Genomic DNA, 12,614 nt, shown 5'->3' with positions numbered 1-12,614 from the left:
AGAATATATATAGTAGTAATATTTATATATATATATAATAGTATAGTTGCTAGTTGCCTTACATATTTGCTATACACTGTATTTTATAATCTATGCCAACTTCTCTGTATTCCATATTCTTCGTACTTAATTATCGAGAGACGAATTGGCAGAGCTAAAAGTTCTATGCCATATTCCATATTCTTAATAGTTTATGGAATTATCGAGAACCCTAAGAAACTGTTCTATATCAACTGAAATTGACTTAGCAAATTGAAAACAATTCGTCACATCTGCAATAGAGCCATAAAAAACTAACATAAAATTCTGGCAATAGAAAACGTATAAATGTTTTTGGTATCTAAAATAAGGTTTCAAGCTACAAAAATAAATGCTACATATCAGCGAATGTCGAATTTATTATCAAACATCTAATCAAACAGAGCTAGATACAATATCTCCTTTATGCACATTATTAAAGCATCTGTTCTATCGAGCGAGCGTGCACTGTAGCTGTGTGTACTCGGACTAAACTGCATTTGTATTAGTAGCTGTAGCCGGGCAATTGCTAGATACATTATTTTGGCCATTTCATTGTTGCTCTTGTTCTTCTTGTTGTTGTCAACTTTGTGTTCATCGTCTGCTGCTGCTGCTGCTATTCTGTTCTGTTATATTTAAACTCTCTGCGCTATTTGCTTGCCGCTGAAGGTGAATTTATGGCGCACACATGTCGCTCGATTGTCTCCGAGCTACCTCAGCAGAGTGTCAGCCTCTCCCTCTCTGTCGCTCTCGCTCACTCTCTCTCTCGCTCACTTGTGACATATGTCGTCGCTGTGTGCCAAAAATAGATGCATTTCGAAATGTAGGGGGCAATTTTTTTCTGTTTTACAGACGACGACGAAGATCAACAGCAGCAGATAAGAGGCTGTCTCTAGGTCTGCTTCTAGCAGCGCGTTCTTTCACAAGCAAAACTAATTCTCTTCTCTCTCTCTCTCTCTCTCTCATAGAACTAGCATACAAAAAGCAAAAGCAAAAAAGAAAAGGAAACTGGAAGCCATCGTGAATTGTATGTGACGCGACGTGACACGGTCGATAAATATATATATATATACAATATATATATGTATATATATATATTTAAAATATAGATATATATCGATATATTAATGCGTGTTAGACTAGAAAAGCGAAGCAACAGCAGCAGAAGACGCACAAACAGAGCCTAAAACTAAAAAAAAAAAACCAATAGAAAAACTATTTGCTATAGATATATAAATAAATATATATATATATAATATATATATATATTTAAAATACTAGAAACTACTTTGCGCCCCCCGGAGTTAATCAATAACAGCTTCAAGATTCTGCCCTTCGGTGCCAATTTTCGTCTGGAGACGACACCAGCCGAAATGCACAAGATAACAGCCGCACCAGCTGCGGCCACAGCGCCAGCTGGAGCATTGGAGGCACCGCTGGCAGCGCCCAAATACGGCACACTCATACCCAATCGTATCTTTGTGGGCGGCATAAGGTGAGCGGGAATGCCAAAATAAAAAATACCGTAAAAATACCAATAAATATCCTTATTTCAGTGGTGACACCACCGAGGCGGATCTGACGCGCGTCTTCAGCGCCTACGGCACCGTGAAGAGCACAAAGATCATCGTGGATCGCGCCGGTGTTAGCAAGGGCTACGGCTTTGTCACATTCGAGACGGAGCAGGAGGCGCAAAGACTGCAGGCGGATGTAAGTCGAAATGAATATTACCTACTGCACTCTTCTATGCACTTTTGCTAATGTCGCTTGTGTTTATCGATTTATGATTTATCGAAATATCCACACACACATACACACGTACACTCTCACACACACATATATATAAATATATTATACTCGCTCACTCGAACAGCTGCAAAAAAACAACAAAGTTATAATGTGCCTCCGAATCTTTTAGGGCATTAGCTGACCCACAGACAGCGACGTCGCAACCAGCGTGTGAACGAGTATTTATCGTTTATTCGATTTATCGATTGTGTGTATCGATCGACGGTACGAGTAACGGCACTTGTAATTCTCTTATGTATTTTACTTGTATTTTCCTTCTAATTGCGTTTTTGTTGAGTTACGTTTACGAGTTACGTTTCCGTTGCGTTACGTTACGTTACGTTACATTATATTACAAATTCATCACACACACACAACCAATACCTACACACACACACACACACACACACATGTGTACACTTAACATAGTTTTAGTGAATCGAATTGCATTTGTTGGCTCGTTAGCTCGACGGCAGTCCCGTTGATATTTATTTGCTATCGATACCTGTGCTGTCGATAACATCCAAGTTGCGTTTGGCGTTGCGTTGTGCACCTGTTCTAATTTCATTTTTATCATTTATTTGTATTCTCTCTGTTAACTTTTATTAAGCGCAAATTAATCAAATTAGCTAATTGCCCACGCCTCGGTCTTGTTAATATAGTGTAAATACGTATATAGCGTAGACCTCATCTAGATCAAATTCTATATATATATTGTATATGGAGCTCTCTAGACCCTAGTGCATTATTTGTTTTATTCTGCTGTACATTTGATACGAAACTTTTATTTTTTCATTTGCGATATTTTTTTATACTAATTGTGTGGGCTGGGGGCAGAGGCGTGGCAGTTAGCTTATTACCATAAGCGGTAATTCCCAGTGAATGGCTAACTATAGCTAGCGCTATCCATGCTCTTCTGAGCGAGGCTGAGAGAGCATTTAGTATCATTGAAACCCCTACGTCTCTTAGCCCCTCCTTGGGTTTCCAAGCTTTCTTCTGAGAGCTGAGAGCTTCATTAAGGCTGAACCCTAATAACAAACCCACACTGCAGACCTTTTCTGTTATTAGTATTACACATCTCATTGCCTTATACGTCCCGCTCATCATCAGTTAAAAATTCAGATTCTTTCTCTGACCCCTTGCAAACCTCTTACGCTCTGTAAGGTTTCTTACTTTCGCTTTTATCTACCCCTTTCATCCTTCTCTTCAAGTCTAGTTACCAAATAAAGTTCGCTTTAATCTGCTTATTAGGTAACTTCCTCCCTGCCACCTTACCCACAGTTTTGTCCGTTGCTCTAGCCACCTTCTGTAAGTCTAGTTTATTGAAACCCCAAGAGAGCCTTCTTCCCATCTCCATCGCTTGCTCTCGCCGCCAAGTCTAGTTCCTAAAGCTAAGCTTCTTTTCTCGCTGTCATAGCGCGAAAGCCTTATTAGAAATTGTATTGCATTTTGATTAGAGTGTTGCATAACAACCTCAGCTGCCAGCAGCTACATCTCTGCCCCTGCCTTTACCTCTTTTGCCTGCCTGCCATCGCCTTTGTATCTTCTTTTGTGTTCTCCGTGTGTGTGTGGCATACATTAAGTGAAAAAGTTTTCCACTTGTCATTAAATGTGCATTGTTATTGCGCTGCTGGCGCTTTGCACATTTTCAGTGTAACACAAACACACTCACAGCTCTCAGCGCACATGTGTGTCCTTGTCTACATATATAGTGCCATGCCCGCGCTCGCTAAACGCCCTTCTCCTTAGGCTAAATAACAATGGAGCCCTGCCAACCAGAGACCAGCCAGCCAGCCGTGGCAACGTTTAACGAGGTTTTAATGCGAAACAACACCAACCAACCAACCAGCCAAGCAAACCACACACACACACACACACATGCATTCGACCCACACACACTCATGCTTACATTTTGCACTAATTAAATTTCGTTTAACCAAAAATTTTGTGTTAAGGTCTAGCCATAGCCCCTGAATAGAGTTTAGCTTGGTCTCCTGACTGCATATACATACACATACATATACATACATCCAACAGCTAACATAAACAAACTCTTTCATACACACACACACACACATCTTCACACTAACAGCACCTCTCTATTATTGCTCTCTTGACATTTACTTAATGTTTTGGATGTCGCAGCAAATACATCAAATTTGTAAAGAAACTTCTATCGACTTTTGATAGCAATATATAGTCATCGGAATATTCACAAATCCTTTAGCGAGGAATACTTCAAATATCTAGGAAACTGGAAGAGATATTCAAGCTTTTAAAAATTTACTTTAAGCGTATTCTATTCCTCAGATTTTCTCCAGGAATCCATGAAAATTCATGGCGTTCATCCCGAAATCTATAGCAAAGATACTAATCATCTATTGTGAACCAAATTTGAAATAGGAATCAATCTTCAGAGTATTCCAAGCGAAAAGGTGTAGGCAGGAAGCAGACCCTCAACATGATCACATCTGAACTCTGCTTTCAGATTCGAGTTCAGCAATAATTCAATAATATAAACTACATACTTGACATACATTCATGCGCACACACACACACACACACACACACACACACACACACACACACACACACACACACACACACACACACACACCCTCAGTCATGCACTTGGACCTTTTCAACGACCTTTCCCCACTTCAAAAGGCAAATGAAAAAATTGAATTGTAACTTTTTGATAGCAAGCGTAAATAGGATAATTATAATATATACTCGACCGATCATAGAGCTAGTGTAGTGGTAGGGACTCCATTTTGCTGTTTTCCATACTTTATAAATGGACCAGTAAAACGTCTGCTGTTGTCCTTTTTGTGTGCGTGTGTGTGTGGTAGCGGTAACAAAGGAGCAGCAGCCGCCCCCGCATTTGAGGCTCGTTTTGAGGGTTCTTAATTAAATTCGTCCAAGACAAAAGTGGGTCGTCCTTCTGCTGCTCGGGCGACCAACTCTTTTGCCTTAGTCTTTTCTCATTTTTATTATTCAGCTGTGTGTGTGTGTGTGGGTCGGCCTTTTGTGTTGCGCAGCGCTTATCCTTGCTGACGTCCTTTATGATGCTGCTCAAATGAAAAGACGTCGCTGCTTTATTTCCCCCCTCTACCTACCACCCGCTCCCGCTCTTTCTGTGTGTTTGCCCAGCGGCGGTCAAAGAAGGATACACCAGACTCGAGAGACTCGAAACGCACAAATGAATAAAAAATCGAGGCGGCACAAGTCCGTCGCTAAAAGAACTTTAAGAAGGGAACAAACATTTGCTTAGGATCTGCTCTGCCAGCCATCATTCGCATGTGGTCGAGCCACCCGCTCGCTGGTTCGCTGGGCGCTCGAAGTGCGTGCGCCCATTATGAGGGCCTTTCATGCATTTCAAGTGCAAATTGCTGCGGCTATCAGCGCCTAATTGGCAATTAAAGATAAACCTGACCCATGTAACCAACCGCAACTGACAGACGGCAACAGACAGGTACAGTGGTGGGCCGTTATAATGGCAGACAGCTTATCAATAGCTAGGTATGAAATGTAATGGAATATGAAAGACGGAAGTGATTATAAAGGCAGATGGAAAGATACTTGATTATTCATTCTTGGCCACTTCTTTCTAGATAATCAAATAGCTGGTCTACACCTACAATCCTAACTCAGATTAAATGTCTTTCTTTCGAATCCTTTCTAAACTATGTGGCAACCTTATCATAATTAGCCGTTGCTGAACAAGTAGCAGCTCTATAAAGGATCCCACGGTGGCAGCTCGAAAAATAGCATGGCAGAATAGGAAGCATACCAATTATCCTTGCTTTGTGACTTTCACTAAGCAATAAAACTAGGTGGCAGCCCAATTGATGAAGCTTAGGTGGCAACTCTTCAAGCAAGTTTGTGTCGCTTTAAAGATGCAAACCATATTGTATCCATACAGATTCTTTTAGCTAGTATATCAGTTTGAACCAGGTGGCAACTCGGCGTCTATCCCACCTTCCATCTCTATCGAAACCCTAACTAACCCACAACTCCCATATCATATGTAATTTTTTGAGGTTAGTTCATTTGGAAGAAACTTTTGTTTTAACTGTACATTTGTTGGACTTAATTTTGGTGTTGGCGTTGGTAAATTTAAAAACCATTTATAATAGCTATTAATTTGAATTGAATGTTGCGGGTGTTGCCAATTGAAACGAAAACAAAACAAAGCTTGAATCGAAACGCTTTATATATATATGATAATATATTTGATATATTTCTATATATATTTTTAGTTTGTTTTTACGTTGCGTTTCAAGAACAAAGAAACATCTTTCATTTCAAGCAAATTCCAATACGAATTGCAGTACATGACATTTTGTAATACACACTATATATATACAATCTGAACTTGATAGATATATATATATATATATTTTACATTATACTTTGATAATCCATTCTTTTATTTTGTGGCTTGGCACGTGTTTTTCTGCAAATCTTGTGGCCACATTTTTTGGGCTCTGCCGCTGCCAAAAGCAGATTCTTAAATTTTCTTACATTTTTTCTTGCTGCTGCTGCGTTCGATTTGAATTTGAATTTGAAATTTTCAATTTGAATTTCGTTTTGGCTTGTCTGTTGATGATGCCACACACACACACAGACAATACACACACACACACGACCAAACACAACAAGTTCTTGCCACAATCGAAAGAATTTTAGTAAAATATTTTCTAATGCATTTGCTTTTTGTCTCTTTATCTCTCTTCCATTCGCTGGCTTTCTTTCTCTCACACCTCTCTCTCCCGCACACACACGCTCTCTCCTCAATCAGGGTGAGTGTGTGGTGTTGCGCGATCGGAAGCTGAACATCGCACCGGCCATCAAAAAGCAGGTGAGTTTTAAAGTTTTTGAGCATACAGTGGCGGTCAAAATAAGTGCCACTGCAAGGCATTGCCTTTTATAATAATTTGCGTGCAAGTGCACGACTAGCGGTTGCTCTATTTTGATCCCCATTGTATATATGAGCTTTGCATTATAATTAAATCGAAATTCCAACTAGCCAAATCCGCTGCAGTCGATTGTGGCTACCAATGGAGCCGTTTACTATACCACCACGCCGCCGGCACCGATTAGCAATATACCCATGGATCAGTTTGCAGCTGCCGTCTATCCGCCAGGTGAGTTTCAAAAGTCAATTCCAAATTCTAGCTCAAAATTTGAATCGTGGCTTATGTTAAAAATTCCGTGTACTTTGGTTGAAATATTTTCTTTTTTTTTTTGTATTCCATTTGTACTCTTCTCTTCTCAACAACAACCAACAACAACAACACATAACCATCTATGTAACGCTGGACAAATTAACCAAAACTAGTTACTGACTTTACAGCCGCTGGCGTGCCAGCCATCTACCCACCTTCAGCCATGCAATATCAGCCATTCTATCAGTACTACAGCGTGCCAATGGTAAGTACATCCAGACACATATCGTTATTTATAGGGGTTTATAGTAGAGATTTCATTCTTGAAGCGAACTCTAATCTAACAATCTTTTGTTTATTATCAATACTTAATAACATTAGCGGGTAATGATTGTCAATTATCGCCTTATCGGCCCAACAGATAGCGCCACCTTAAACTTATCCTGTCAATTATTGCCATATCGGTCCAACAGATAGCGCCACACCCTGTCAGTTAAACAATGCTTTAGTACCTACTGCGATCGACAGAAAGCGCCTTATATGTGCCCTCTTACTCAGTACCGACTGCGGTCAACAGATAGCGCCTTACTTTGTTACTTCATTTGAATTAATACTAATATCTCTCTCTCTTTCTCTTTACAGAATGTACCCACCATTTGGCCTCAGAATTATCAAGGTAAATAAAACGCAGTGCTAGCGCTGCCTCTTTCTCTCTCTCAGGCTACCTAGCGTGCTTCCGTGTAGTCGCCTTTATTACACTCTCTTGCTCCCACCACAATCTGCTTGCTCTCTCGTACAACTATATTTCGCATAAATATATATCTGTATATGTATATATATATTCGTAAATTTGCTGTAGTTTTTCTTTGATACCACACACCACTCTCTTTATATGCGCTTTATTTTTGTTCTATCTTTTTCTTTCTTGCTTTCGGTTCTTGCTGCACAACCATTCAACGAACGTTAAAAGGTTAAATCATACAACAACAACCAGAACAACAACCAGAACAACTAGAACAACTACAACAGCAAACAAATTTTCGTAGTCGCTGCCCGAGCAACAACAAACAGCCAACAACCAACAGCAGATGCAACAACTACAGCTACAACAACATCCACAGCAGCTACTCTCCCCAACCATCCCCACCGCAGCCGCACAACAACAAAAATTTAGTTTTAATTTTAATTGCTAAATTAATTTAGTTTATATTATAATTTAACACACACACACACATATATATACACATACACGCTCTAGGCGTCAATTATTAGTTAAATGCCACGCCCACCCACAGCTGGTGCAAACAAATATTTAGAAGAATTAATTTATACGCCATTTTTTGTTTTTGTATTGCCTGTGCATATGCGTAGCTGTATAACGTATACATGTAGTAGTGAGAGCGCACACACATACACACGTACACATACTCAGCCTCTGTAGTTGTATTGTGATTGGAATTGTATGCAACAAAAAATGTTTCTTCGACTGTTTTCTTGTAGGCATTTATCCCTGTTAACTTTTGAGGATGCAGCAACTACAAGAACAACCAACTACAACAAATACTGATGCTACTAATTACTACAACAATAGCAACAACTACAACAAAGCATTAATAGAATTTATATAAGCTGCAGCAGCTGCTTAAAGATAATATTAATCAATTTGTAGAAACATTTTCTATAGATACATAAATACAAATTCATGTATATATATATATCTGTAATGATATGTATATATATACATACGCATAGTTGGAAATCACACACACACACACACAAATACATACATACATAAGCAGCTTATGTTTTCAGTTGTAGAAACAGGCAACAGGGGGCGCGCGCAACGGCAAGGCGAATGAGCAGAGCGGGAAGAGCGAGAAGCTTCGACTGTATTTCAGTCGGCAAACATTTGTGCAATTAGCGGAGGTGGGAAAGAGATGGCAGGGGGATATGGGTAGTTTTTTGAGGGGAAATGCAAGGCTGCAGCTGGCAAATGAAAGACAGAAATGAACCGAAGTAATAATTTTGATATATGTAGAAATATAATTTTTGGCTTATTTAGCACAAATGATACACATACACACAGACTCACAAGAGAGAAGCAACTCAAGTCAACTAGTATATTATTTATTTGAAGCAAGGCAATACGTGTAAGAGTGAGAGAGCGAATAGCAGCGGGTGGCGAGGAGCAGCAGCGACAGCAGCAGCAGCAAAACGAAAGTTAAAGACATAAATTATGCATAAATATTAATTTATATAAAATACACACGCACCCACACACACACACACATACATACGTATATATATATGAAAGCATAAATGTAACTGTTATATACAGCAAAAAACAACTGCCGCACAAAGCATGCGCGCAAGCTAAACACAAACACACCATACACATACTAATAAACACATATATATAAAAAAAAATATATATATACATACACATACAAAGTCTAAGTAAAATAGTATATTTGTAAGCCAAGAAAAAGTACGGTAAACTGAACGAAATTGTAGTCTTAACGAAAGCAAAAAACAACTGAAGTTTAAACGAATTAAAAATACTAAAAGATGGCAAAAAATACTAGAACTTAAGTAAATGAAAAATAAACCTATACAATAAAGATATTCAATATATATATATATATGCTAGCTAAAAAAAGTATATACACAAAATATACCATACATATATATATATATATGTGTATACATATGTATATATAATGCCTAGTACATAGCGAGACTATTAAAAACAAAAAATATATATATAAAAATAATACCTAAAGCAATACATAGACACTCAATAAGTGTGCTAAAATACCATGCATAATAAGCAAAAAATACTGAAAGAATACCTAAACTGGCGAGAAATGTGGATGAAGGGGCTAACTCTCTCCATGATTCGCCCATGTTTTTCATTTGTACGACGCGAAACCCTATTTTGTTACACGTAACTCTTATTGTTAAAACTTGGCCTAATAACTAAGTTTAAAAAAATAAAGGCGAACAGCAAACGGCAAAGGCGGCGCTCAAAAAATTCATCAATTGGTGCAAAATTTAGCTGAAAATAACAGAAAATATTTAATTATTAAATTATTTGCCCACTATAATATATATAAATATGTATATATTCTATATATGTATCAAATTTAAAGATCGAACCAAATGGTTTCACAAAAATGACCTGCATATGCAAGCAGTTAGCCACGCCCCTCCTTTTTTTCCGCCGCCTGCGCCACACTTCACTTGTTGACAAATTTGTAACGTTTAAAAATATTTAAACTCAATTGTTGCATAGTTAAATAAAATTATTGACAAATTTTAAAAAATCGAATCGTAACAATAATTAGAAGAAAACACAAAAAACATACGAAAATAAAAGCAATAATTGAATAATTGATATGCTCTAGTTGAAAACTACAACCACCAATATATAAGCCCCAAACACATACTCACACACACACACACACAGACATCAGCGTACTTAAGCCTAAGTCCAACGTCTTGTTTCTTTTAGGTTATGAAATTGAGGTACAGTTAAATGGCCTGCAAAATGCCCAATACACACAAACACACACACAGCAACTAATAAATCCAAGGCATAACTTAAGATATATACGTGATATTTTGAAAAAATAAAAAACAAAAAAGCAAAAATTCATAAATAAATTGTTTAGGTTTAAAAAACAAAAGTAGAAGAAGAAATAAATATATATATATACAATTATATATATTTGAACATTTTTGCTGACATACAAGAAAAAACTGTTTGTAACTCAATTTTTATTGTCTGGACTCTCGCTCTCGAGTGTGAGTTCAGAGAGGTTCTTAAGTTTTCGAAGAGCAGTAAAGCAGATTGTGTCCCATCGTCAAAAAGAAAAACAAAATAAAAGAGAAAATCTATTAAGTTTATACATGCATATATATATGTATATATATACATAGTGAATATTTATAACGTACATACAAAGCATATATATATAATATACGTATATGTACCATAAAAAACTAAACGCAAATTAGTCAAAACTGAAAAGGAAAATTATATATATATATATCATAGCAAAAGGCATAAACTGTACAATTAAGAAAAAACAAAAAATATTAAACAAATATTATACATATATTTTAAAGCAAAAATCAACTGATTAAAGTGCGGCTCAAGTTAGGAGCAACGTTTTTTTAGTATCTAAGTAACAACCTACCTAAATAAAGTACAGCAATTAAATGGAAAAACTGTAATAATTATATATAAATATATATATACATATATGCGCAGCTCTAGCTCTACATATAAACTATATATATATATCATATATATTTATATATATGTATGAATGATCATCACAATTATTTAACATATATAAGACACACACAGCAAATAAAGCTAAAGATAACTAGAGTGCTCTAATCGGCAGTGTCCGACTAGCAGATACCCTGAAAATGTGGAAGATAATAGAAAAAGGGGTTAAGCAAACGCTAACTATATTCTATCCACATATATATTCTATATTTCTCGAGTTATGCACAAAAAATCAATGAGAAAATTTCATTTTTAACGAAATTGACGAACGACAAACTGGTCCGATTTTCTAATAATTTATTATCAGCTCTGTATTGTAGTTCTCGAGTTCAGGGTATCAAATGAAGAAAAAGGCAAAAAGAAAACAATAAAGCAACAGCTACTTAAACAATTTTAGCATAAAAAAAGATGCATAAAAAACACACTAAAACAACTTTATTTGTTATTTATTTGTTTTGCTTTTTAGTTGTAAAATTTGTATTTTCGCCATTTGCTTTTGCATATTGCGTTTGCCCGCATAAATCTGATTCCTTCCCGATTCCAAAGATCCATTTTAATTTTCCGTTAGAAACTCAGCCACCGATGCCGCATCATGCACCGCAGCACGGCGCTTGGGAGTTTGATGATGGCACCAACAACAACAACCGTAACAATAGCAAAAGCAACATCTCTGTGACCAATTGGCGCATGTCCATGTAGTCGAATTCAATGCGGGTCACCCTCTAGTCTAACCGAAGAAAATATACCGTATACACATACACGCACAGCAACACAGCACCAGCAGCAGCAACTGGAAGAATGAGAAAGAAAAAGGACAGTAATTGAGAGCAAATGCAAAAGAGCAAACGCAAACGTAAACGCAAGCGCAGTAGCAAAAGGAAATACAAAAACGAAAGCTCACGCTGTTGTAGTTGTATAGCGTCTGTAAAAGATCAAGTGAAGAACGCTAGCGCGCATGCGAGCAAGTGAGATGGATGCAGTGCGACGGCTGGTCAGGCGATGCATAAATATCAAACGAAGAAGAGAGGAACAGCAACAACTACAACAGCAATGGCAACAATAACCAATAAGAAAAGAATCATTTATGCAGCATTGGTGGCGCTCACGACACACACACACAGACACGCATACATGCACACACTCAAAGACTCACTCACACACTTGCAAATTAGTTTCATAATTTTTTCGTTTATTTGTTTCCGAGTTCAAATTGTTTCATTGTTTCCCTGTATTTTCGTTACTATTGTTCTGTTTATTTCGTTTCTAATCCAGTGTTTCAAATGGGCTGCAGTTACGTTGCAGCCGCAACAACTAAAAACATCAACTATAAAAACAAA

The 12,614-nt window shown here is 37.4% G+C and overlaps 1 protein-coding gene across 5 annotated transcripts; it reads left to right on the top strand.

Moving 5' to 3' along the window:
- The first annotated feature begins 1,269 nt into the window (after positions 1–1,269).
- On the top strand, positions 1,270–12,614 carry LOC111597777 (protein boule). Of its 5 annotated transcripts, none has more exons than XM_030223642.1 (7): positions 1,270–1,513; positions 1,575–1,728; positions 6,611–6,670; positions 6,839–6,956; positions 7,151–7,242; positions 7,620–7,653; positions 11,854–11,974. In XM_030223642.1, the coding sequence occupies exons 1-7, from the start codon at positions 1,392–1,394 to the stop codon at positions 11,898–11,900; spliced, it is 627 nt and encodes a 208-aa protein (XP_030079502.1). In that variant the 5' UTR covers positions 1,270–1,391; the 3' UTR covers positions 11,901–11,974. The 5 variants fall into 5 exon arrangements, with proteins under 5 accessions (XP_030079502.1, XP_030079503.1, XP_030079504.1 ...); XM_030223643.1 differs by having other exon boundaries at positions 11,824–11,929; XM_030223644.1 differs by lacking the exon at positions 11,854–11,974 and adding an exon at positions 7,948–7,990.

This window comes from Drosophila hydei, unplaced genomic scaffold (assembly GCF_003285905.1).
Source record: "Drosophila hydei strain 15085-1641.00,03,60 unplaced genomic scaffold, DhydRS2 tig00000243-arrow-arrow-pilon, whole genome shotgun sequence".
Lineage (NCBI taxonomy): Eukaryota > Metazoa > Arthropoda > Insecta > Diptera > Drosophilidae > Drosophila > Drosophila hydei.
This window is presented reverse-complemented; position numbering and strand designations above follow the sequence as displayed.